This window comes from Chelonia mydas, chromosome 6 (genome assembly GCF_015237465.2).
Source record: "Chelonia mydas isolate rCheMyd1 chromosome 6, rCheMyd1.pri.v2, whole genome shotgun sequence".
Classification (NCBI taxonomy): Eukaryota; Metazoa; Chordata; order Testudines; family Cheloniidae; genus Chelonia; species Chelonia mydas.
Genome location: NC_051246.2, coordinates 112,340,364 through 112,368,052, shown reverse-complemented (window position 1 = coordinate 112,368,052; position 27,689 = coordinate 112,340,364). Strand labels below are relative to the sequence as shown.

Here is a 27,689-nt window from a genome sequence, read left to right as displayed (position 1 = left end):
GAGTCTGTTTTTGACTGTTTTTTTGTTGAAGAATTGCAACTTTTAGGTCTGTAATCGAGTTACCAAAGAGATTGAAGTGTTCTCCGACTGGTTTATGAATGTTATAATTCTTGACGTCTGATTTGTGTCCATTTATTTTTTTACGTAGAGACTGTCCAGTTTGACCAATGTACATGGCAGAGGGGCATTGCTGGCACATGATGGTATATATCACATTGGTAGATGTGCAGGTGAACGAGCCTCTGACAGAGTGGCTGATGTGATTAGGCCCTATGATGGTGTCCCCTGAATAGATATGTGGACAGAGTTGGCAACGGGCTTTGTTGCAAGGATAGGTTCCTGGGTTAGTGGTTCTGTTGTGTGGTGTGTGGTTGCTGGTGAGTATTTGCTTCAGGTTGGGGGGCTGTCTGTAAGCAAGGACTGGCCTATCTCCCAAGATCTGTAAGAGTGATGGGTCGTCCTTCAGGATAGGTTGTAGATCCTTGATGATGCATTGGAGAGGTTTTAGTTGGGGGCTGAAAGTGATGGCTAGTGGCATTCTGTTATTTTCTTTGTTGGGCCTGTCCTGTAGTAGGTAACTTCTGGGTACTCTTCTGGCTCTGTCAATCTGTTTCTTCACTTCAGCAGGTGAGTATTGTAGTTTTAAGAATGCTTGATAGAGATCTTGTAGGTGTTTGTCTCTGTCTTAGGGGTTGGAGCAAATGCGGTTGTATCGTAGAGCTTGGCTGTAGACAATGGATCGTGTGGTGTGGTCTGGGTGAAAGCTGGAGGCATGTAGGTAGGAATAGTGGTCAGTAGGTTTCCGGTATAGGGTGGTGTTTGTGACCATCGCTTATTAGCACCGTAGTGTCCAGGAAGTGGATCTCTTGTGTGGATTGGTCCAGGCTGAGGTTGATGGTGGGATGAAAATTGTTGAAATCATGGTGGAATTCTTCAAGGGCTTCTTTTCCATGGGTCCAGATGATGAAGATGTCATCAATGTAGTGCAAGTAGAGTAGGGGCATTAGGGGACGAGAGCTGAGGAAGCGTTGTTCTAAGTCAGCCATAAAAATGTTGGCATACTGTGGGGCCATGTGGGTACCCATAGCAGTGCCGCTGACTCCACCGAGAGACTGCTGAATTGGAATTAATTTGCAAACTGGATACAATTAACTTAGGCTTGAATAGAGACTGGGAGTGGATGTGACGTTACACAAAGTAAAACTATTTTCCCATGTTTATTCCCCCCTCACCCCCCCCGCACCAACTGCTCCTCGGACATTCCTGTTAACTGCTGGAAATGGCCCACCTTGATTATCACTACAAAAGGTTTTCTCTTCCCCACCCCCCGCTCTCCTGCTAGTAATAGCTCATCTTAAGTGATCACTCTCCTTACAGTGTGTATGATAACACCCATTTTTTTCATGTTCTGTGTGTATATAAATCTCCTCACTGTATTTTCCACTGAATGCATCCGATGAAATGAGCTGTAGCTCACGAAAGCTTATGCTCAAATAAATTTGTTAGTCTCTAAGGTGCCACAAGTACTCCTTTTCTTTTTGCGAATACAGACTAACACGACTGCTACTCTGAAACCTGATTTATCATAGAATCACAGGACTGGAAGGGGCCTCAAGAGGTCTTCTAGTCCAGTCCCCTGCACTCATGGCAGGACGAAGTATTATCTAGACAAGAGATTCTCAAACTGGGGGCTGAGAGTGGTCATGAGAAGCGTTAAACAAAAAACACTGCCCCCATTTTATCAGCAGCAGTGAATAACTAGCAAAGCTGATTCCTCTAGGTGTATCAGGTCTTCAGATGGTGCTGTGCATTTTGATGGATTTCTGTTAAGCTTGCATAGCATTATATAAAGTTGTTGCCATCTGTATGTTACTCGGTTTGCTATGACGTGGTATGGACATCTAATTGTAAGCATTGACCACAATCAGTTTTGCTTTAGCTCTTATTACAGTGGATCGTTAGCTTGGTTTGAATCAATGACGTACTGTTTTTAATATTTCATGAGTTTCATGGAGTTTTTTTTATTGGTATATGTTCTTGTGTGCTAGGGGGATGTAAACTACTACAGACACAAAGGGGGGGGGGCACAATTAAATAAGTTTGAGAATTGCTGACCATCCCTGACAGGTGTTTGTCTAACCTGCTTTTAAAAACCTCCGAAGACACAGATTCCACAACCTCCCTAGGCAATTTATTCCAGTGCTTAACCACCCTGACAATTAAGTAGTTTTTCCTAATGTGGTGCCCAGAACTAGACACAATACTCCAGTTGAGGCCTAATCAGCACAGAGTAGAGCAGAAGAATTACTTCCCATGTCTTGCTTACAACACTCATTGTTCCTTTAATAATATCTATCCGTACATCTCTCAGTGATTGAGTCATGACAAGTTACGAACTTTCTGTAGATACCTTACATGTTGTTCTTTATGGATAAAAAAGACATGTTTGCTGTAGTGAGTTTGTCAGGTCTGAGGTGAGAGCTGATTGCAAAGAACAGGGCACCTTTGCCCAGGGGTCTCTGTGTCACACAATCCAAATTTGATAAAATCCTGTATTTTGCTTATTGCTAGTACCTGCCATTAATTGCAAACTATGCCTTAAAACAGGATTAAAGAAAAGAGTCAATAAAATAAACATTTCTAAAAGAAATAAAAGGGAATATTTTTAATACACCATACCCCAAAAGGTTTAGACACATAAATGAATAATAGCCATTTGCCCTGACAGTAATAATAAAACTACAAGAGGTTTCATTCTTCATGCTTCATGGCATAAGATGATCAACATCTGGGATCAGGAAGAAAAATGTTAAGCAGCAAGTTATATTAATTTATATTTCATAATTTTGTCTAGCGGTCTTAAAGAAAGGAGCCCCTGCTAAGGAAAGCTTACAGTCCTAAGGGCAAAATTCTCTCTTGTCCTTAGCACCTGGTAAGTCCAAGAATCTTCATGGGGCCTCTACTCATCCAACACACTGACCAGCACACAAGGGGAAAGTAACCTGCTACTGGTTTATACTGGTAACCATAGGCATAGTTTGACTTCTCTATTTGGAGGGGCAATGCCCCCATGCTCCCCAGTCTCCGCCCATGCTAGTAACATGTTACATTCCCTTTTCCTTCCCACTTCAGAGTAAGTGGGGAGCAAGAGAGCAAATTGTGGCTTGTAATTTTCTTCCTGATCTACTCCTAAGGCAGTACAGCTGTGCACCATCCCTCCCTTACTTGGGGCAGAGAGTGAACTGGGGTAGAAAGTGAAGACGAGTGCAAGAGGAGGAAGTGGCAAATTTAAGGCAGACAGTGACCATTTGCTTTTTGCCTACTGTCAAAATATAAAAAGCAGATGACATACTATATCAAGGCAGGTTTCATAGACTTTAGCAAATTTGCTCTAAATTAATACTCATGTAATTGGAGCAGACTTCAGGTATATATGGAAATGAAATAAGGCATTGCCTTTCAGATTGTGGTTCTTGGACGACTGCGATTCTTTGGACACTTTCAGCTCTCCCCAGGTCACCAGGATGTTAAAATAGTGTTGCTTCCGTTGGTCTCAGCTGCTAAACTTCATTGGCGAGCAAAAAATATATTTTTAATATTCTGTTTCAGTGCAAGAAATTGCTGCAGTTGCCATGGGAATGTTATACAGTGTTATGATCTTGAGTGGGTGGATAGGTGTCCACGAGACAATCTCTATTAAGATACAATCCACATTATGAAAATGTTTGAGTACCTCCTAAAATAAAAAAAAAACCTTGAAAAATTATCTATCTTAGAAAATCAAAAATACCGTTTTCTGGTAATAAAATGCAGAGGAACTAATCCATATCTTAAATTGGTGTATAATGTACAACAAGATTAAAAATATATATATATACTGTCTTTAGGTGTCTCAAAGAGACGCTGACAACTTAAAAACCTTTCGTTGTAAACAAGCAGAAGTTTGTACATATGTCAGTAATAACACACCCTTGATTGACTGTGAACATTCTAAAACTCCATTTTCACTGTACTCTTTACTTTTCTCTCAGCGCAGAAAATGAAAATCAGTGAAGTCACTTTCACCTTTGTTCATAGTCATTTTCATTTTCAAGTTTTTAGTGTTGCAGGGTTTGGGTTTCAGCCACTGCAGATGACCCATTAATTGGTTTAAAACTACGGACTGAACACTTTTATTGGTCATGGCTTTTTATAAAAGCCTGTTTTATAAAATTTAAATATTGGGCCAATTTTGACAGGGTCCATTTAAACTGTTTCATCATAACAATGAAAGTGTTAGTATGTGATTTTTAAATTAAGATCTCTGGGGCGATCAGAGGTTCTGTGTTCTCTTTGTATTTATGAACAAAGGAGGAAAATTACTTTAGAGAGTTGATGTTAATGCACAATAACTTACTGCAATAGGATCCACTTTGGAAACTGCGACGAAGTCAGAAGCTGGATATGTCAGCAAGGCTGGAACTGCAATCTGCTCTGGATGCAGAAATACGTGCCAAACAGCTAATTCAAGAAGAGTTAAGAAAGGTTAAAGATGCAAACATATCCTTTGAGAGGTAATAAATTACTGAAGTCTGCAGTCTTGTTCATCTGAACATTCTAACATGCTGGGTTATCCTTAATGTGCCACTCTTAGCTACCTGTTCAAATAACAAACACTTATTAATTTACCCTTCTTCATGCCAAGAAGCTTACACCCTGACAGAAAATGATGTGGTCTATTACAGGTTTTTTCCCCAAGTCCATTTAAAAATTCTAAAGATTTCTTCAAGTAATTTTTAAGATAAAGCAGCATGCCCAAGTGAGTGGATTGATTGTAATATGTGGGTCTTTGCCATGCAGGAGAAATGGGTACTAGGAGTAGCATCAGAAATCGCCTTTCTTAGAGCAGTTGGAGAGAGGATGGTGGTATGGGGAAGGGAAGACCATCCTACCAAGAGATTATCATCAGTTAGCTACCACGTGCAACATCACAGAGAGAGATGCAGATAACCTAAAGGACTCTCAATCTAGCATGGTAGTGAAATTGTAATTCACAGGAATGGTGGGCTGGGGGAAATGATGTGCCTTAAAAAGAAGGTAGGTGTTGCCAAAGGCAAAAGGGGGACTACTGCCAATAAAAACAAGAATATAAAATTATGCAGTAAATTTCTTGCCTTTCAAATATTTAATGGTTTTCATGTTCTAGTAAGCTGAAGGAATCTGAAGCAAAAAATCAGGAACTGTTGGAAGAAATGGAGGGATTGAAGAAAAAGCTGGAAGAAAAATACAGAACAGATACAGGTAACTAAAGTTAGTATTAGAATTAATTTTGAGCTTATTATCTGTAGTGTTTTCTTTGAGCTAAATCAGGTAATTATTTTCTTTCAGGTCTCAAACTTCCAGACTTTCAAGATTCAATTTTTGAATATTTCAACACTTCACCTCTTGCACGTGATCTGACTTTTAGAGTGAGTTTTTAACATCAAGTGACTACAAAAATGTGTCATGAGGATTTTGAATTAATTAAAGTTTATGCATGGGTAATATGCAGTAAATTAGGTTCTGACAAATGAGTATGAAATATGCAAGACTAATTAAAAGTATGTAGCAAGTGCACATTGCCCCTATAATAGATGTCAGGTAGCTAGGCACTAGTAGAGAAAGCAATAACTTTTTGAAATAGTTGCAAAATCTCACTTTAAGGTAAGCAAAAGAACCAGGATAGGAAAATATCTGAGAACTTCTATTGGATAAATAATGCATTCACTTTTTCTGAACACGCTTCACAAACTAAAGGGCAGCATGTATAGCTGCTGGTTACATGGTTGCATCTGCTGACAAACTGGCGGATTTAAATGCATTGATGAGCTCCAAAGGGTGACTCATCTAGTCTGTGAAATTGTTGTCTCCAAGCTTGGGCTTCAGTGTGGAGGTTAGAATAGATGGAACTGGGAAGAGCTTCAGAGATGCAGAAGACCCAGCATGTTGGTGTAGGCTAAATAAGACTTTTTCAAGGTTTTTGTTGGACTGTAGCTCAGCTTTGTCATGACACACCCTCTGATTTTCTTTAGAAAGTTAATCATACAAATTGTGGGTTCGGTGCGTAAAGTTTGTACATCCCCTGAGGAAACAGCTGTTAATTACTGCAGTGAATCACATTTCCTTACTTTATGAACTCTTGATCCTTGATGGGTTTCTGGACATGTTTTGTATAACATTTAAAACAGACAGTTAAGAATGAAAATCATAAGAACTCTGATAGTATAAACTAGAGGGCTGCAGTTATACTGGTTGGGATTAAATCCTGGTCTACCTAGATAGATATTTGTACCTAGGTGGTGTTACCATGTGATTACTGTGCTTTCTATATATTTCTCACATTGTTGCTATTCCCAAGAAGACAGGGACATGCTGTGAGATGTGCAATACATAAACCATAAATGTGTGCTATTTCCTATTAGAGTATCTGTCTGCTAGTTTATTTACTATTAACACAGCAGGTCATTGTGTATACTATTCCACTTCCACTCCCTAGACATTCCTTTAGAAAAGGAATAGATGAAAAGCGTATGAAATGTGCTGCTGCAATGGTGTGAGTTCTTAGGTCTACTGACCTCAACAGTTTCTCATTTAAAGCAAATTGACATTACTTAGTCAACAAATGAGATTTTAAAGCACTTTGTTTGAATAAGGATTGAATCGCTGTTTTTATAATTGAAATCAAATATTACAAAGTGTAGGGCTTAAAAAATTAAATGCATAATAAACCAAAAGGCCACGTCATATATCCCACCATAAATAAATAAGTGCTAAGGAAAGTTGAGTATCATTTTCTAATGAATTACTGTTAGAAGTCTGAATATTTTGATTAACAAAATTTCCATTAACTTTTTGAAGGTACACTTATAACATACCTCCCCCGATCTTCCTGGTTATTTTGGTTTGTGTAAATATCCGTTTGCTGCATAAACATTCATTTAATTAGCCTACAAATAATCCCTCTGAAGTTTCTTATGGGTGATAAGTGATCATTTTTATCCCTCATATCTGTTACAACAAAGGATTCTCTTTCTTCCTCGTCTACGTCTTCTCTGCTAGCCTTTTGGGAAGAAGTAAGTTTTTGCTGATACATTTGTCTCCTTAATTTATGACCTGTATTTGTAAGATTGGCATCCTAAAACTAGTGGATTTTTTTTCTTCCTTAATAACTTTTTACTACAAATTAACCCACTAAATAGAAATAGTTGATTTTTTTTTTTTTAAACCTCCTTACAGGCTGACAATTTAAGATACTTTGACAGTACAGTCATGGCTAAAGATGAATCTTGTTTATCATGGTAACATACTTTTGTTTTACACAAGGATACAATTTCATGTTTATTTGATATTCCTCAGTCTAGCACTGCCAGTCAGCATATAACAAAATGTCGACACATATCTAGTGTAACTGTTGAGTTGTCTTCCAATCTAAAGTAGCTGAGGAGTGAGTATGACTCTTACTCAACGGCCTTTACTACTAATTCCATTATATTTTAGAAAGTTTAATCTGATGTTTGCTAATCATAATCTTCCCAATGTCCACAGAGTACAATAATATAATATCCTAATTCCCCACCCAGCTGTTTTAACTCTAGAATTATAGCACACTACCCCTTGTGCTGGCAATTAGTAGTAGTTATTGTAAATATGTATTTAATTAATAGAGGATGTGTGGTATTAGTTTCTAGTATTAATGAAATGTGTTGTAATTATTGTTAGAATTCCAAATGGTAACAAAATTCTATCTATAAAATTCCTGAAATATTTTTTTAAATACTAAAAATAAATTGGATGAAGTCACTTTAAAAACCTTATGCTTGGATCGGTGGCTGCTCTGCATTGTAAAAATCCTACTGTAGTAAATATTTCATGGTTGGTTGTCCAGGAAGCCTGGCTTCCTCTCATACCAGTGTACAAGAATGTAGGAGCAACATTCAAAGATGTGGTTGGTGAAGTCCAAGCATGTTATGAAGGGTCCTTCTTGGATTTCAGGGAGAAGGAGGCTGATGTTTATGGCTATTATGCCACCTACCATTTGGGAATTTTTAAAATATGATACTTCCATTTCTACACTTTTGCTATCATTTAGTGGATCTGATTTTTTTTTTTTTTTTAAGAAACAGACGTTACATAGCATTTATAGACATTAGCAGTGCTCTTAGTGTTGTGTTTCACAAACTATTATTTTTGCTCTGAGTTAATAATTGTAACCATTCTAGGATTTATTTCATGTTGATGCAAGAACACTACTTCAGATCTATAGTATTAATCTAATTTGTTTGCTAACATTTTTTGCAGACAAGTTCTATAAGCGAGCAGGAAACACAAGGTCCCAAACCAGAAGTCTCACCATCCACTTCTGTTATGACTACAGAACAGCAGCAAGAAGTAAGGCAGCTGGTATTTTATTAGTCAGAGTAATTCACTTCGGTCTTTAAGCACTTCTGGTTTGGTATAAATGTATATCACAGACATTACTCACCATGAAGAGGCTTAAACCAACCTTGAGTGTTAGCTTATTTGCAGACATGTCATTGTTATAAGCACACATGCTTTGAGAACAGTTGCAGGTGGAGCCTTTCCCCAGTCTCTACGTATGTTGATGTACTCCATTTTCATACCCATTTTTGTATTGCTGCTTGTTTGTTATTATGCAGGCTTTCCTATGAGCGCTTTAAGATGTAATTCATTCACAGTAAATCAGGAATGGCAATACGTTCTAAAATCTAAACTCTTACTGATCCTCACAAAATTTTAATAACACCCCAATTGTAAAACAAATTATTGAAGCCTCATTTTGCTCAACTGTAGTTTTTTTGATTCAGGAACCAATACGGCTTCAGAGGATGCCTGCTGTTCCCTCCCCTACCATTCAGTCCATTTCTCTAGCTGTACCAAAGGTAGGGGGACCTTGTTCACCTTATTTGTAAGAACTAAAGAAAAGAGATGCTTTATATAAATTAGCTATCCATATGTTTGGGTTTGTCCTGTCTGGGTTTTTTATTTGCTGTTTATTTGTAAGCCTGTTTTTTTAATTCATATTCCTAAGTAATTATTATTTAAGTGTTTAGTTTTGTCAGAGATCAGAAAAAATGATTTTGGATTAGTTAGTAGATTTGGGTATTTTATTTTGTACTAGAAATACCTGTCTGGTTCTGCTCCTAACATGGGTGTCTTTCTTAAATTAGAAATCAAAGAATATGCAACATGATTTTGAGAGAAAGTTCTGTCTTGCAGGACTTCTGACAAGTGGCAGTTAGTTACAAGAAAGCAGTATTTTATAATTCCCTCCTGCTAATAAAATAAAGAAAAGATAAACATATTGTATGGAGATAGGAGTTGATTGATCCCCCTTATCATGTAGCTTTATTTTATCCTGAACTTATCTTGCAGCCTAAAGCTCACCAACTCAATATCAAGTCCTTTTCAAGCCCTACTCAGTGCAGTCACTGCACATCTCTCATGGTGGGATTAGTTCGACAAGGCTATGCCTGCGATGGTGAGTCAGTTAAACCATTCTGAATTTTCAGTCATCTAACCTAAAAATCATTTATTTTAAAGCAATAAGTTACTCAATGGAAAATAATACTGTTGTGCCTTTTCCTCCTACCTTTTTACATCTGCAGACTTGTAACAGTTAAGGAATGCAATTCTCAAGTTTTTCTTAAGCTCAGAGGTTTATCTTCCTGCAATATTTCTCCATATTAGTATAACCATTAATCCTTAGTAGCATTCTTTTTGGAACATGGAGAAACTCATATTGCAGCGATGCTATTGCCATACTAATCTAACGCTGTAAATTTCCACTGTCCACATCTCCAAAATCCACAGGTTTGGAAACATATTTGCCTCCTGTTTTACCCTTTAGATCCAGGGTGTCATCAGATCCTGTCAGTTTTCTGTTCAGTATCTCTGAAATCCTTTCTTTCCTTTCCACTGTTACTTAATTTTTATAGGAATTTCTACCCTGACGGTTGCATCTGAAGTATGAGTATTGGGAAGTTTCGCTCTGAAAATACTTGTCTGAGCCTTAATCACCTTTTGCCTTGATTACTGCCATTCCTCCTGTTTGGCCCCTCTGACTTCACATATCTCTCCTCAGATCTGTCCAAAACACCACTGTAGAAATAAGCGTCCTCTTGGATCGCTATGCCCAGCTCAGTCCCCACTTAACATCTCTCCACTGTCACCTTCTGTATCACATTCAGGCTCCTCGGTCTCATCTTCGCACATTTTCACACATCAGTGATAATCTATTTCTAATCTAATCTCACTCCCCTTCCTCTCTGTAGGCAGCACCTGTTACTCCAACTGCACCCACCCGTAGTCATACTTTGTCGTCTCCTTCTTGCAGCTCTGCACTTTGTTTCTTCCCTTCCTTTCCCTCAATCCTGGAACAGTCTGTCTCCAGTGGTCTGACAATCTCGTTCTCCTATTGTCAGCAAGAACTCAACCACTAATCTCCCCATTGTCAGGCTGACACCAGCTCATGATAGTGACGTAAGAAACCAGAGATAAGCTAAAGGGATATAAGAATTGAGAAGATGGCAGAGTAAAATGTGTGCATAAAACAAATTGCTTTAACAAGAGCTGCTCTAGTCGTCTTGTTCTCTCCAGCTCCCAACACCTTCAGAGTGCTGATGGCTTTACAATATTACAAACTGAGTACGTTCCTCAGTGCATAGACCTTGTCTTCCTATATGTATGGGAAGCCCCAGGTATCCTTAGTGTGTGAAGCACCATGTATTTTTAGTATTATTTACAGTGCCCAAAAATTTGCTAGGTGCTTTATAGATAACAGGTCTCTGTCTCTTAAAGTATTGCACTCTAAATGGACAACAGACAAAGGAGGGAACAATTTAGTTTTATAGGTGTTTACTCCTTATTTTAAGTACTGACTCTTCATATGCCTTTCTCATAGCACGATATCTTAACCATTGTCTATTAGCCTCTATTTTACTATACATCTAAGCCCATTTTCTTCATATCACCCTTTTCTGTTTTTCTGGACAAGATGGTTTCCCTTTTTATTTTTAACTGTATCCCATCCCCTACATATTTACTCATTAAATTAATCCTTTCCTATATTGATTTATCTAATCCTCTGTTCTCCCATTCCTATCTTCCACCTTCCTTACCAAAAGTCATCTTTACCCCTTCCCTCTGCTGAACCCTCTTTATTTCTATCTGAATTAATGAGGTTGGTGGTGTTGAAATTAATGGGAATGCCAAAGTCCTTATCTCCCTGAGAAAACTGCAGATTTTATAAGCCACCTCATGCATTGTAGTGAGAAGGCTCTTTCCCTATGTGGTGCCAGAAAAAAAGAAATAAGAGCTTGCTAGGGGCCTCTTATGGTATTTAAAAAACAAGTGCTTATCTATGCCAAAATAATTAAACAATAATGTGCTGCTGACATGTATGTTCTGCAGGCAATTTCAATTGAACTCATTGGTCTCCTGATTCCAAGAGTAGAAAATATGCACCACCTATTAAGATGAATTCATCGTCATAATATAGTTTTTCTCATTTGTTCTCAGTGTGTTCATTCGCATGTCATGTTTCCTGCAAGGACAGTGCGCCTCAGGTCTGTCCTATACCCCCTGAGCAAGCCAAAAGGCCTCTTGGAGTAGATGTGCAAAGAGGGATAGGAATGGCATACAAAGGTTATGTTAAGGTAAGAATCATTTGACCTTGGACATGAGTGGTATTTTTCTCCTGTATAACTGCAAACTTAAATTGCAGATGCTGTTTGGTCTTGTATTGTAGCTGGAAACCCTAACTATGTTTAACTCTATCCTCAGATTGTGCTAAAGCCCTGGGATTGTGTACAATTCACACTAATGCCCTTAATGCTAATCCTTGAGAAACAGGTGGTTTTACTTGGAGGACTAGAAGTTGGCTGCTGAAATTGCCACAAACATAAAAAAGAGAAACCACCTTTGAGGGAAAAAGAATTCTTGCTATGACAGAAATGTAGGCTAAAAAGTAAACTCTGTCACCGATTTGGCGTCTGTGGAATCTCTGAAAATACATGTCCTGGGTTTACCACTTGAAAAGTTGAACATATTTATTAAACCTGGACAGAGAATGGGGGAACTTCATAAATAATTGTTCTGTTCTTGAAATTTCATGTACACTGACACTTTTCCACCAATTTTAAATATAAAAAATTTGGTGTTCTGGTTCCCTTCGCTCAAATGTGAGTCTCCATGCCTTTCTAAATTTCCTCTTTTATGTCTATATAACCATTTTTACATATAATGAACAATCCATTATTTACATGCAGGTTCCAAAGCCTACAGGAGTTAAGAAGGGGTGGCAGAGGGCCTATGCAGTTGTCTGTGACTGCAAACTATTTCTATATGATGTGCCTGAAGGAAAATCCACCCAGCCTGGAGTTGTTGCAAGTCAGGTGTTGGATCTCAGGTTTGTGTTGCCATGGTAGTTAGAAAACTTCCATTATTTTTCCCTACATCAAGTGCCTCTGTAATCAGTACACAAGAAGCTCTTGTAACATAAGAACTCTGTTCTGAAATGATTTATGCCTCCTGTATGTGGACTTAAGGTTAATTTAAGCAGTAAGAAGTGGCGCGACACGTCATTTTCTTTGAAATCACATAATGTTAGTGTGTTCCCTCTTGGAGTTTGATGTGTGTCTTGGGGAAACTAATCAAGATAAAGTAGGGCACAGGGGATGTGCAGGCTATGAACAGGGAAAGAGCTATCCCAAACAAGCAAATCGCAGGTAAAACATAGCTAGCAATTTCAGGAACCTTGGAAAAACTGAGTACATTAAAGCAGTTCTCCAGGAAGCTTTGAGCTTGCCAATTTAGACTGTAGATTACCCCAGCACTCCCTGACTTTATTGCTTACAAGGATCATGTTTTTACATTTAACTGTTTTTTTTAAGCACAGGAGACTTTTTTCTACAACAGGCCGGTTGTTTCTCTCCATTTTGTACCCAGTAAACAAAAATAAAATTTCTCTTGGTTATGATGCAGTAAAAGTGGAACATCCTGTAATGTTAAACACCTTTATGCCTTTCTTTAGTGTAGAATCTGCTTACACAACTCCCTTGATGAACAGTCCCCTCCAATAAGGCCTAGTGCCATAGGGTGACAGATACTTGGCTCTTTCCTCTCAGTAATTCTGTTTCAGAGTTGACACTGATGATCTCCTGGGCATGTGACAATCCATAATGTTCAAGAGTAGAAATGTGGAGGCACTGCAAATAACAGCATTCTCATTAGCAGATTGCCTGAGGCAGCTCAGCCAGACATGACTCCTAGCAGCCTTGTGCTTTATCCATTGATGAAAGGTTGCCTCTTTGGGTTTGTCTACACTGGAATTTTTAGTTGTGTTTTAACACCAGTTGAACAATACAATTGTAAGTTATTGTGTGGACAGGACACCAAGGTTTGTTCCTGGTTATGTTTCACTATGGTAGGAGCAAGTAATGGTGTCTGATTACATGAAAATTTACAATGCAATTAAAAATCCCAGTATAGACAATTCCTTTGTAGAAGGACACCGTCTAAAGTACATGAGAGTTTGTTGTGATTTACACTGTTTGTTTCTACAATCACAAAAAGTGGGAAACTAGCTGTTTTGAAAATCTAAGTATTCCCTTATTTTAATCCAACAAACAAGTGAGATATGTTGCTTAATCCTTTGAATCTAAGCTCTGCAAATGTTCTTACCTTGTACGCTCTTAGGTGTGAATTGTTTATATTTCCAATGTCATCTTTGGCTTCAAAGAACAACTAACTCTCTCCAAATCATTAGGGTAATAGTCCTAATCAATCACTGACATCCCAATAGACTGTTGAGCATGTCTGGAGCCCATTAACTTCAGTGGGCCTCACAGATGCAGCAGGCCCTGCTGTAAATTGCAGGATTTGGGCCTAAAATTGCAAACTCTTTGGGACAAGGACTTGTCTGGTCTTGTGTGCATACAGTTCCTAGCACATTGGAGCACCAATCCTGATTGTGGCCTGTAGGTGCTACCACAATACAAATATTAGTGATAGCTGGCACTCAGTTGAGAAGGTTTCTCTAACAAATTATGTTAGCCTCTTACTGATTATAGTTTTCATTTTCTTACCAGAGATGAAGATTTTTGTGTGAGCTCTGTCCTAGCATCAGATGTAATACATGCAACCCGTAAAGACATCCCTTGTATATTCAGGGTATGACTGTTTTAATTTGCTCTTTCTTAGAAAAGATGCATGTTAAATATTAATGTTGTATTTTCATCGTTAATTGTTATCCATATAGATGTTTCCAGTTACCAATTACCATTTAATGCAAAATATGATATTTATTAGTTTGCAGACGTATCTCAAATAACCAGTTAAAAGGAGTTTCTAAAGGTGGTAGAAAGGGTTATGGCATTCTTCTTAAAGGTGAACCATGAAATGCAGAATATGTTTTGTTCTCTTTATGATCTATAAAATTGTCATGTTTAAATAGTTTCCTTTATTTTAAAAATAAGTGGTTTTGGTTTTTCTTTTTACACTGGAATGATCAGATCCTGGTTTTCCTCTTTGCTGTGGAGAACTCTGGCTACAATCTTAGGGACTTGGATGGTGACATCGCAGGGTGAAACCTGAGCTGTGGCTTGCCAGACTTCCACTTGAAGCATCCCTTCCTCATCACTATTTCTGATTACCTAATGTAAAAACCACATAAGGAATACTTTTTAAAACCATTTAACAATCATATTTATATATTCTAGAAGATCAATAAAGGGAAGAAATAACTTTCCTTGGTTCTTAGTTCACCTTTAATGTGTTTATTTGGTCATCTAAGGACTTTGTACTAAACAGATTGTCTTATTTTTTTATAGATCATCTTTAATTTGGAACAAGATGAACATTGTGTCTTTTTAAAGACAAAAAATATTCATTGCTTTTAATATCTTGAGTTTTGTATCTGAAAACATTAATTTCTCCAAGTATATCTCTGTGATCCTTGGATGGATCCCCGTAGATGGAGTCCCATATGATGGAGTCCCATATCCATGGAGCACAGGAGTAAAAGAGCGAGCAATCCCAATCACTTGTTCCCATCCCCTAAGCAAAGCTGTAAATGTTCTGTATCGGAGAGGCAGCTTAAGTGCGCCTGCAGCTTTTTTAGCCTCTTAGAGGGGATATTTTCTTCAGTGAGAATTTGTACCTGTATTTACTGTTTTTTCACCTTTCTTACTTTTTTTCTTACACTTCCTTCCAACTTTTAAAATTAATATTCTGCCTGCTCCCCTCTTCTCAGTGCATTGAGTAGCTGGTTCTTGGGGGATATGAGGAGAGATCTTTTGAATACGGCGGTCAGGCTGTGCAGAGTGCTTCATGAGAGCCAGACTTGCAAAGCACACAGAATGGTCTTGTCTGAGTCTGGACTCTGTAACCTCTGTGCTCACACCCCTGAACGTAAGGCTCTGTCTGGCCTAGAAGGGGAAAATCTTACTATCACAGTGTCTCCCAATAAGAACATGGTAAAGCTCTCTGGTCACAGTGGAGAAGAGCAGAAAAGAACATGCCTCATTCCTCAGTCAGGAAGGAAGACCAGGAGGAATTTGACCTAAAAATAAGGCTATTTTCTGAATTATTTGATTTCCCCAATCAGTTAGTTATACTCTCTGGTTCAAGGGCAATATCCAAAAAGACTCCTTTCCCAGGCCAGTTAGAAAACATTTTTAGGAGCTAGATTTGTCCCTAATAGTGCTCAGGAAAAGATGCAGTCAAGGGAGAAATGGAGGTGCCAGCTAAGAGAAGTTCCACACATCAGTCATGCACCCTGGGAAGTGCAAATAGGCAAAATTCGTAGAGTTCCATTCCTGAGAAGAGATGCAGCTGAGACAACGGCAGCATTGTCATAAACACTGAGGTTGACTTCTCTACAGCTGAAGTGGACAACAAAATCAATACAGTCCTCAGACAAAACAGAGGCTTCTGCCAGAGGGTTTCAAAGCTGCTGCCAGCTACCTGCTCTCTTTGTGGTGTTCTAGTATGGCACCTAAAGCTCCGGGATTACCACCACACCAGGATAAGGAAGCGAGGTCTTCATTGAAAAAGATACTTATCACCACATCCTGTGCTTTGGATCCTTCCTTGGACACCATCTGCTCTTCTTTGAGTGATGGTCCCTATATGTATTCCACAGATGGATGTGTATATGCACCATGCATCTGAGTCCAAAAGTGTTCCTTAGCAATGTCCATTGACCTGCCCATGCATAGTGCATCCTCTTGTGCTCATAGCCAAGGGCAGTGCAGGCCAGTGCCTCTCCAGTTCTCTCTGACGGCTGCATGACCTGAGCTGGAGCTGCTGTTCCTTCGCACTTAGTTTTTGTTGTTCGTTTGTTGTAAATAGTTGTATATAGTTATAGATAGTTGAGTTAGTGAAGTTCTTTCCCCATTTGGGGACCATCCCCACCCTCTGGGGACTATGCCCTGGATTTGGAGATTTAAAAACTGTGTCTCCTGCCTGCACTCATTTTTCATGAGCGACGAGCACCAGAGGTGCCTTTACTACCTCAGTGAGGCTCATATCGCAGCTCGCTGCTTCATTTGCAAGTCTTTGCCATCCTGAACCGAGGAAACTTGGGAGCTCCACCTCCGTACGTTCTTAATGGAGGAAACTATGCAACCGGGTGCACACTTGGATCTGAGTCTGTTGGACCCCCCTGTACAGCAGCCAGCACCAGTGGTAGGCTCCCCTCTGAGCACCTCACATGCTCCAGATCTGTCAGTACTGGAGACCAAGGACAAGTCCTGACATGAGAGTAAAAAACACTCTCACAGGCACAAGAACAGATCCCTACTGCGGACTGCTTCCAAGTGCAGCGTTTCCTCCCTGAGCCGGGCCAGGTCAGGTAAGATGTCGCACACGGATCCGACCGGACCAGCACCCAAGCTTCCCCCTGTGGAGGGTAAAGCTTGGCACAAACAGGATCTGACAGTAACCCTGGTACCTGTGTGTTTGGAATGCTCATCAGCCCATGCTGCCCATCCTGCCGATACCCCCACACCTCCTGGACAAGCTGGCACCACAGACGCCGTCAGGTCCCTCTCGCATCTCCACAGGCACACCGAGAACTCCCAGATGCTTGTCGCCTCTCTTGTTGGCAGTGGAGCTGATTTCTTTCATACCCACTGTCTCCATTCCTATGTGGACCCCTGCTCACCTGGGATGTCCCCGCTTCGGAAGACAAGCCTTTTCTGTTGTTGCCAGACAGGCCTGTCCCATTGCCACACCTTAGTCCTCCCATACCTCCAGTTGCCCGGTTGCCAGAATAGTCTTCAGAGTTTGAGGAGTTTCTGGAGCCAGAACCCTGGTTCTCCCTGATGTCATGCCACAGTTCGGACTTGTATCCCTGACCGCCTTGCTCCCCGGCTTACTATCCAGCAGTGAGCGTCCGCTACCCATGGGGCCCACAGCATCCACAGGACCCTTCCCCTTGGTCATACTCGCACCCTGAGACCCATACTGTCAACACCATGCACCCTCCCAGGCGTCCTATCGCGCCTCTCCCATTCCCGCACCAGCACTATCAGTGTCTGAGGAAGAGGCAGACATTGAACCGGTATTATCAATTCCACCAGCCCCCACAGCCACTTCGTCTTAGCAGGATGAGGTACTTATTCCCCCACCCTCTCTCCACCGGACAACCACCACCAATACCAGGACTTGCTCCAGAGGGTAGCAGCAGACCTGGGGATTCCCTTGGAGGAGGTTCAGGACCAGCAACATCAGTTCCTGGACATTCTTCAACCTCAGGGGCCTTCAAGGTAGCTCTGCCTATTAACGAGGCCATCCTCCAACCAGTGTAAGCAGTGTGGTACGCCCCTGCTTCCTGTGCTGCCTGCAGGTAGAGAGGAAGTATTTCATACCTCTGTGGGGGGAGATTGTCTTTTTTCTCATCCGCCCCCCAGCTCTCTTGTCCAAGCAGTAGCAGAATGGGCACGCCAGCACCCGCAGAAGTCGACCCCTCTGGATAGGGCAGCAAAGTGCATGGACCCGCTGGGGAGGAAGGTATATTCCTCGGCAGCAATACAGTTCCAGATCGTGAATGGTCAGGCCAAGTATGATTGTAATAACTACACTAGACCTGCAGAGTTCAGGGGCAAGCTGCCACTGGACCAATAGCAGCAGATTCAGGTGCAGGTAGACGAGGAGCACCTGGTCGCCAGGGTGGGCCTCCGGGGGGCTGTGGATGAGACTGACACGTCCTCTCACTTTCTCCCAACCGGGGTCGTCCTGCACCAGGACTCATGGCTCCAGTCATCTGGCTTCCCCAGGAAGGTCCAAAATACGATCAAGGACCTCATCTTTGAGAAGAACAAGCTTTTTCCACAGCAAGACGGACAGATCCCTTCACTTGTGAAAGGACTCCAGGGCCACGTTGCAGACCTTCAGGATACATACACCAACCCCACAACACAGACAGCAGAGGCAGTCATTCCATATGTGCCCGCACACTCCCTGCTCGGCCTACTACCAACGCCAGCAGGAGACCCCACGTAGGTGGCGCTGCTCTCAACGACCATGCTTCCCTACCTCTGCCACCATCACCTCCTTGACCCTCTCCCAACAGCAGCCAAGACCTCAGTTTTGATGTGGCAGTCGAGACCCACGAACCTCCCCCCATGCCATTTGCGGCACCCCATACCGTCTTTGGGAGCCATCTTGACTTATTTGCCCACAATTGGGGCAAGATCACCACAGACAGTTGGGTACTGGAGATCATCCACCATGGATACTGCATAGAATTTCTCTCATTCCTGCCGCATCTGATCCCCTCTCCCCCCCCAGTTATTCCCCCCTTGGAATCCTTTCCATCAACGCATTCTCCAACAAGAAGCAAATGCTGTCCTCCTCAAGGGAGCCATCGAGCATATCCCACCTCACTACACAGGACGAGGCTTCTACTCCCCATACTTCCTCATCCTGAAGAGTGGACGAAGGTGCCACCACATTCTCAATCTTAAGGTGCTAAACCCCTATATGAGAAAGTTCAAATTCTGTATGGTGACACTGGCATTGATTATCCCATCCTTCCCCTAGGGAGCCTGGTTCGCAGCTCTCAACATGAAGGATGCCTGCTTCCACGTGGACATTCTCCCGGCCCGCTGCAAGTTTCTCCATTTTCTGATAGGGCACCATCACTATCAATTCCAGGTCCTCCCTGTCAGCATAGCAATGGGTCTGCAAGTGTTCACAAAGGTCTTTGCCCTGGTGGCTGTCCAAATGCACCGCCTTGGCTACTAGATATATTCCTACCTAGATGTCTGGCTCCTTGTGGTGTTATCGCAATAAGAAGTCACCCCCGTCATCCTCACCCTTTACATTCTTCTGGCATCTCTAGGTATTTGCATCAATGAGGAAAAATCAGTATTGATACCTACACAGATGGTCCACTTTATTGGAGTACGGCTCAACTCCAGCATGGCAAGGGCCTTTCTTCTGGCAGGCCGATTTGCAACACTGACAACCATTATCGCAAGCGGTCTGCCATTGTCTGTCTCTCCTTGGCCGTATGGCAGCCTGCGCCTACATAACACCGCACACACATCTGCACATGCGTTGCCTCCAGATGTGGCTCCTCTCTGTCTGCAGACCCAACATGGACTATATGCAGGTCAGGGTCATAGTTCCCTAGAGAGCGCTGGCCTCCCTCAATTGGTGGACCGATCCTTCCAAGGTCATGACTGACAGCCATGATGGCAGACTCTCCCCCACCACACACACACACTCACACTGTATTCCACAAGGACAAAGCGTCCTTATGACTACATGCTAAATTCCTCCCAAAGGTAGGGTCGGAGTTCCACCTAAATCAGTGCATCCACTTACCTCTTTTCCGCCCCAGACCACATGCTTCCCACATGGACAGGGTCCTGCACTTCCTCGATGTCCACCATGCACTGGCATTCTACCTCCACAGGACTCGCTTATTTCACGCATCACTGAAGCTATTTGTGACCATCGCCAAACGATCCAAGGGCCAAGCCCTCTCCTCCCAATGAATCCCAGATGGGTCTCTGGGTGCATCTGTGAATGCAACACACAATCCAGCGTACCCCACCTGATAGTCACAGCGCACTCAAGCACAAGCAACCATGTTGGCCTGCCTTGTGAACATCTCATGCCAAAACATCTGTCATGGAGCAACCTGGCGCTCTGTCCACATGTTCACAACCCACTACACCATCTCACAAGCAGTAGCTACAGAGCAGATGTGGGCCAAGCCGTACTGCAGACTGCACTTCCTGTCACATCCTTGCACCCACCTCCACACTGATCATTGCTCGCAAATCACCCACATGTGGAATACATATAGGGGCCATCACTCGAAGAAGGAGAGGAGATTGCTTACCAGTAACTGGAGGTTATTTGAGATGTGTGGTCCCTATTTGTATTCCACTACCCGCCCTCCATCCCCTCTGCTGTGGACTGGACTGCACAATGGTAAGAGGGAGACTGGAGAGGCATCAACCCAAACTGCTTTCTATACCCTCAGCTGTGAGCACAAGGGGATGCACTGCACACGTGCAGGTCAATGAACACTGCTAAGAAACACTCCGGACTCAGGCATGTAGCGTGCATGCACACCCATGTTTGGAATACAAATAGGGACTGCATATGTCTAAGAACCTCAAGTTACTGGTAAATACCCTCTTTTTCTGCCACGTCTGTGGCATCCATTGTAGTGGATGAAAGACAACTTACGATCCTGACAAGCAAAGCAATTAGTAGCATCTTTGCAATTGCAGGATAGCGGGTTTTTTGGGGAAACTTTGGATAACTAGTGGCTGAAAATTCTCAAAAGGAAAACAAGTCTCTAACTCAGGTTCTAATTTGGGCATGATTTCGGAACCACACAAATTTGAGTCTGTGTGGTCATTTCTGCCAGCAATACAGAGGGCCTGGCCACGCCCCTCAGGTTATGTCTACACTGCAATAAAACACAAAGAGCTGGCCCATGTCAGCTGACGTGGGCTCACAGGGCTCAAGCTGCGGTGCTATAGAATTGCAGTATAGATGTCCGGGCTGAAGAGTGGGTTCCCGTAACTTTTCATCCAGAAATGGGGGGAGGGATACCTCAGTGGTTTGAGCATTGGCCTGCTAAACCCAGAGTTGTGAGTTCAATCCTTGAGGGGGCCATTTAGGGATCTGGGGCAAAGAGTGGGGATTGGTCCTGCTTTGAGCAGGGGGTTGGACTAGATGACCTCCTGTCCCTTCCAACCCTGATATTCTATGATTCTATGAAATGAGTTACTTCTTCCTTCTGTCCAGTTAAATATATTGTAAATATACTAGTAAGCAACAAAACTGTGGAAGTTCAGTACAGTTCGTAGCAATTTAAATGCATCTTTCTCAACATACAAAAAGGTTTCATTTTCTATAGAAATCAATTGAGAATTAAAGGTTTGTGTTTCAGGAAGAATTATTGTATGCTACTGTGATTCCAGTACAGGATAGACAAGTTTCCATTACTAGCGTGCCTTAAAATAGATCATTTGGGGAATAGAATGTAAATTTTGTTGTTGTTCATATCTGTGGATCAAAATTCATTAACTAAATGTGTGAAAGCCCTGAATATTATCACTGTAGACTGCGTTGTTTTTAAAAAGTAAGTACGATGGTGCTCAATGTACATTTAAGATGCATACTATGTTATATACCATTTAAAATACATCCTGAAGCTGATACTTTGAGAACTCTTATAAGTAAAGTCCTGTTTTTGTACAGTATCAGGGGTGGCCAAACTTACTGATCCTCCAAGTCACATATGACAATCTTCAGAAGTTCGAGAGTTGGGGTGCGCCTGCCAGGGCTCAGGGCTTCAGCCTTTGCAGGCATGAGGAGGGGTCACGTTTCGCCCTCCGTCCCCCTGATTTTTCCCAGGGTTTGCTGGCTCTGCTCGGTCACATGGTGTGGTTGGCCCCCGCACTGCATGGCGGCTGCTGGAGCCCGCGAGTTGCTTGTGGGGAGACACAGTGGCAAACAGCTGAGAGCTGCATGGAGAGCCGCTGCTTCTGCGGCTGCTTCTCCCCACAGAGCTAAAGCAGCAGCCCCTCCCTGCAACTCGCAGCTGTTTGCCGCTGCCTCAGAGCTAACACCTAGGAGCTGCTGGTAGAGACCGGTGAGGGTAAGAGGAGGGGTGAGGCTGTTGGGCAGGGGGGACCTTTAAATTGTGCCCCCCTTTCCTCTCTTCCCCCCCCCCACCACACACACACACTCAGCAGGCGCCAGTCATCTCTGGCAGAAGCCCCTACCACCACCACCCTGCCCTGAGCTCCCACCCCCAGTCTGGTAGGCAGAGAATGGGGAGGGGGGCTCTGTCAGCCAAACTTTAACTGTAAAAGAGCCACAGTTTGGCTACCCCTGCTATATAGAGAGCATGTGTTTGTCGCATAGGTGTTAATTTTGTTTTCTCTGGCTGTTAAGGTGACAGCTTCTCTCTTAGGCTTCCCTTCAAAGACCTGTTCACTACTGATCTTGACAGAAAATGAGAATGAAAAGAGAAAATGGGTTGGAATCCTGGAAGGGTTGCAATCTATCCTGCACAAAAACAAACTTAAAAACCAAGTTGTACATATTACACAAGAAGCCTATGACAGTACACTGCCTCTTATTAAAACAAGTTTAGCTGCTGCTATTGTAGGTATGTCCACTTTAACCTTACATTTAACTGTGTGCACTGCTATAACTTTAAGGTGAACTACAATTTTGAATGTGCTGATACCTTAAATAAATTTCTCAGCTGAATCGTCTTCCCATAGAAGTTTGATGGTGTGAAACATTTTTTAAGATGCTAATCTTAATTTTCCCTTCAAAATACTAACTCTATGTGCAGTAAGAAGTACTTATATAATTTTGATTTCACTAGAAAAAAAGTGTGGTTAAAGAAAAGCCCTAAACCATTTGGTTGTACTTATTGTTTTGCTTATTTTCTTGAGCAAAATAGTTAACACATTGTGTTCTTTATCTAAAATAAAGTACAAACTTACATCACACAAAACTATTTTAAAATTATTTTCTGCAAGGCTATTTCAGCTACTGGGTTTTAAACATTTTCTAATGTGTTTCAAAGAGAACAAGCCTAGTTTTAAAGTTAACTTTATACATAATTGGATTCATAGCTCTGTTTTTTCCTTTCTCTCTCTCTCTCTCTCATTTAGATCGAGATAGAATAGCAATTGGTTCAGAAGAAGGACTGTATGTGATAGAGGTGACCCGTGATGGTAAGTTAGATCTCAGTGTATACAGTAATTGCATAATGAATAATGGTCTCCATAAATTTTAGTGCTGTTTTAATATAGATTACATAATAGCCCTTCATGTATAGCTTATACCAGCACGCAGTTAACTGACAAAAGATGGCCATTTGAATGTGAGGTATAAACACTAATTGGGTCATTACCATTACACTTAGCTGGCTGCCTAAAATTAAGGAGCCAACTCACTGGGTGACACAAACCTCACTGAAGCTCCAGGATTCAAAGCGCACAGCTCTAGTTTTTGTGCAATAAATAGCCAGGCACTTATTGAAGAAAAATACATGGTTTATTTAGAATGAGTTGAGAGAGAAAACTGGTAACTTCAATAAGTTAACCTGGAGGCTGATTTGTTCCAACATGCACAGTCATAACTTAGACTGGAATATAATAGGATGTTAGGATGGTGCTGTTTATATTTTTGCTAGCATGTTGAATACTGTTGTTAGCTTTGCGAGGCTTTCTATTATTCATGCCCTTTGCATTTTCTTCCATTTTTTTTCTGCCTCACAATAAAAGAAACTTGATTGCTGCTGCCATTCCAGTCTATGCTGGTAGCTGACAGTCAAAAAGAGTGTTGAATCTGTAGGTAGCGGACCTCTCCTTGCCTATTGTTCTTATCTGCCCCTCCTTCCCTGCACTGAGGTTCCCCTACAGCTTCCTACTCAGAGCCTCTCTCTGCCACTCCTCTCTCTCCTCATTCTAAGGGCTGTCCTCCACTTTCCTCTGACACTGGTAGCAGTGCGTGGATTTGGCCACGGCTGTTTCTGACCTTTCCTTGAGTACTGGTCACCAGGGTCAGCAGCACACGTACACATTAGGCCCCAGACAACATAGTGGAAAGAAGACTGCTACTTAGCCCTTCAGTGAGATCCTGCATAGCCTTACTTCAGGCAGTGTTGGGGTTTAGCCCTTAATTACCAGCCATCACAGCTCATATTAAGGAAGCGGAGGTGTTTTTCCCTGCAACCTGATTTTCCAGAGACAAACCAAACATGCGGGGAAAGTGTACCTTAGTCCAGCAGGGAAGGCAAGTGAACTGAGAGGGTTACTAATGGACATGAACATGTTGACTTCTCAGTGGTAAGTAATCCTAATATCTGCCCCCTTTTCCATAAAACTGCAAAGCACAAATAGTTCAGTGGCAAGATAGAATCATGGCAGTGTTATATTCACCTCATTATGCTGTAAAGTATTGCAAGTGATGTCTATGCTCAGAACAGATTAGTTAATAAATTGAATTATATGTGTTAGACAAATTATCCTTCTGGGGAGGGATACATGCTAAAAGTTAGTTTACTGCCACTTGCATTTTTCCATCTTCCACAACACCCTAAGTAATTTTTTAGGCCCTTTTGTTTTCTCTGGCATTTTAAACAACTGGTACAAGACTGATACTTTCCTACCAGAAAGATAGGTGATATTACATCTGGCTTTTTTTGCCCATTAAGATCTTACAGCCTGAACTATATGGTAGGTCTTTTTCTATCTCATCTCACCGTAGTAGCTAACCACCCGTTCAAAGCCCGTTGCCTAAAGGCTGTGGAGGAATTAAGTGGTCTTGGAGACCGTTATATGCAGTTATGCAGATTTAAAAGATATAATTGGAGCACATTTCAATAGTTTTGAAAAATGTAAACACTGGGTGTGCCAGAGTAGTGTCCTGAAACTCCCTGAGGGACAGATCTTTAATTACCTGCTTTTATAGTACTTTAATTACAGTGTCAAGAAGTAGGTCACCAATGTTAATATCATACAGTAAGTGAAGTTCTTAAATCCCTCTAGCAATCTGGTTATATCTAATGGCTCTAACCAAGATCCCTGTAAACCGCTTACGTGTACATTAAACTTAAAATCTGACTGCTAGGCTTGGACAACAAGCAAAAGTTATATTTTGTTTGTGGCAAGACATGGTTAACGGAGCAATTACTACTTACCTCGTAGAACATTTCTGCAAATGTATTGTGTTTCTGTGCCAGTGGAGCAAAATCTACAAGGACTTTTGATTTCATGTAGTCCAAAATTCTAGGGGTTTTTTGTGGGGGGTATTTGTAGAACCGGATACCTTGCCAGACTACTTTACCAATCACTGTACAAGCACCAAAGGAGGATTTTTATTTTTTATTTTAACCAGTATTTATTATTTCTAAATATTATTTACTTAAATGTTTTCACTAGTAATAAAGTAAAACTCTGATGTTGATTAAAGTTTTATAAGACAACATGTACATTACTATGAAATGTTAATATATTAATGTTCCATATTTCATAATTGCTTGGTCTTGTCTATTTAAACCTCATGAAATACTGAATGCTTTGCTAGAGCCAGTCACTATTATGCAGGTGCTTATTTATCACTCTCTTATATTCTTTAGTTCTCTCTACCATCCCATTTCTGCACTTCAGTCAAAGAACTATTGTCTAATATCACAGTACTCTGAGTTTTCCTGTCTTTGGCATTTAAAGAAAAAATTGTTTGTCTTTCTCCCCCCCCCCCCCTTCCCATCTCTCTCCTTTATTTATTAATGGTGTAAATGTTTTTTTTCTCTGGGGCTGGAGTCATTAACTGGCATTCATACAGTCTCTCACAAGGCATGTTTGTTTTCCTCTACCTGTGAGGGAATGTGAAAACTCTGGAGGGAGATCTTAAAGATCTTACCTATGTTTTTTGCTGCTGAGGGTTGCTGGAGCTATGCGACTTCATGGTTGAAAAGTGGGGGGCGCTATTGGAGTGGTTTATTTTTTGGTTGTATGTTTAAGAATTGGCAAGGAGAGCCTGGAGCCAGGGCCTGGTGTCCCTTTCTAGTGGATGTGTGCATAAGTCTAAATTTTTGATGTGTACGTTACTGTGTAATACTTCCAGGCTTACACATACTGCTGTCATTTACTGATGGTGGCTTTTGTTCTCATTGCAGTGATAGTCCGAGTTGCTGACTGTAAGAAGGTGTACCAGATTGAGCTTGCTCCCAAAGAGAAAATTATTATCCTCATCTGTGGCAGGAACCATCATGTTCACCTGTATCCGTGGGCCTCGCTGGATGGATCAGAAAGCAGCTTCGACATGAAACTTCCAGAAACTAAAGGCTGTCAGTTGATTATAACTGGAACACTGAAGAAAAGCTCTTTGACTTGTTTGTTTGTGGCAGTCAAACGACAGGTTCTTTGTTATGAAATTCACAGAACTAAACCTTTCCATAAAAAATTCACTGAAATTCAGGCTCCAGGAAATGTACAGTGGATGGCAGTGTTCAAGGACAAGCTTTGTGTTGGCTACCAGTCTGGGTTCTCTCTGTTGAACATCCAGGGAGATGGACAATCTATAAACCTGGTAAATCCTAATGACCCCTCGCTTATGTTCCTCTCACAGCAGTCTTTTGATGCCCTTTGTGCTGTGGAGCTCAGTAATGAGGAATACCTGCTTTGCTTCAGCCATATGGGAGTGTACGTCGATTCACAAGGTCGAAGGTCACGCATGCAGGAACTAATGTGGCCTGCAACTCCTGTTGCCTGTAGTATGTATATGTTTTTCTGTTGCCATATCCCTGTTGCTGCTTTACTTGTCTAAAAATAATCAGCATGTATTCTATTTTGCTTTGGTTTGTCTTTCAATTTCTTACAGCTTTAAGTTTTGATGAGTTAACAGAATAGTAATTCTTCCACATAAGGACCATTTTGTGGAAAATTCCTGGATACTGTAGGAAAGCCGTTTTTACTAGTCACAGGAGACAGAAAATTAACGAAAATATAAAGCAAGATGACGCTTTCTTTTAAATACGTTCATGTCTGATTAACTAAGAGAGTAACCTGGATGTAGGATAGCAAAAGACCACATAAACTGTAAAATTCTTTACTAAAATCTTTTTTGCTCCGCCAATGGGTTTAAAAGTACTTTTGTCTTCAGGCCACTTTCTATAGCATTTCAAATCCAGTACCTATCAAAAGTCGTAGATCAGAGTTTTCAGCTACTAGCACAGAAGGTGACACGGTTCAGGAAAAATATTGCTTTTTGGCAGAGCTGGTAAGAAAACTTGTATCAATTGTTTCTGAAACCAAAGGAAGTTTACAAAAATATGCAGAATTGTATTATGTTTTCCAACCAGCTGTAATTTTGAGGTCTGTTGGTTTGAAAGAGGCACAAATGAGTTGGTGAACTACATATAGTGACTTAGACATCTTTTTTTAAGCATTATTCCATTGATTGCTTATAGTAAGCCCTAAAATTATTTGGAGTTTCAATAGCAATGACTATATGTGCCAAATGATTGTAGACCAAAAAAGAGCCATTGTTTAAATAATGAATTAAACCAATCGGTTCACTAGCTGCTACAGCTGATAGTAAAATTCCTCAAACTGCAAGACCTTAATAGTTTGTTTTATTTTAATTCTGAA

General features: G+C 41.3%; 1 protein-coding gene across 8 annotated transcripts in view; it reads left to right on the top strand.

Annotated features, from left to right (window-relative positions):
* CDC42BPB (CDC42 binding protein kinase beta) overlaps window positions 1-27,689 on the top strand; it is a 136,415-nt gene that overhangs the window by 100,755 nt on the left and 7,971 nt on the right. For 2 of the 8 annotated variants that reach the window (XR_005225619.2, XR_005225618.2), the window contains exons 19-31: window positions 4,405-4,553; window positions 5,186-5,280; window positions 5,368-5,447; window positions 7,041-7,091; window positions 8,317-8,406; window positions 8,844-8,918; window positions 9,412-9,517; window positions 11,557-11,693; window positions 12,306-12,445; window positions 14,127-14,208; window positions 22,471-22,687; window positions 23,205-23,267; window positions 26,216-26,628. Coding sequence is in view for 6 of the 8 variants with exons in the window: in XM_037900999.2 (XP_037756927.1) it covers window positions 4,405-4,553; window positions 5,186-5,280; window positions 5,368-5,447; window positions 7,041-7,091; window positions 8,317-8,406; window positions 8,844-8,918; window positions 9,412-9,517; window positions 11,557-11,693; window positions 12,306-12,445; window positions 14,127-14,208; window positions 22,471-22,687; window positions 23,205-23,267; window positions 26,216-26,812 (1,882 nt within the window). In the remaining 2 variants the exon portion in view is untranslated. Of the gene's footprint in view, window positions 1-4,404; window positions 4,554-5,185; window positions 5,281-5,367; window positions 5,448-7,040; window positions 7,092-8,316; window positions 8,407-8,843; window positions 8,919-9,411; window positions 9,518-11,556; window positions 11,694-12,305; window positions 12,446-14,126; window positions 14,209-22,470; window positions 22,688-23,204; window positions 23,268-26,215; window positions 26,813-27,689 lie in introns of all 8 variants that reach the window. The other 6 variants (XM_037900999.2, XM_037900998.2, XM_037901002.2 and 3 more) reach the window with 4 other exon arrangements.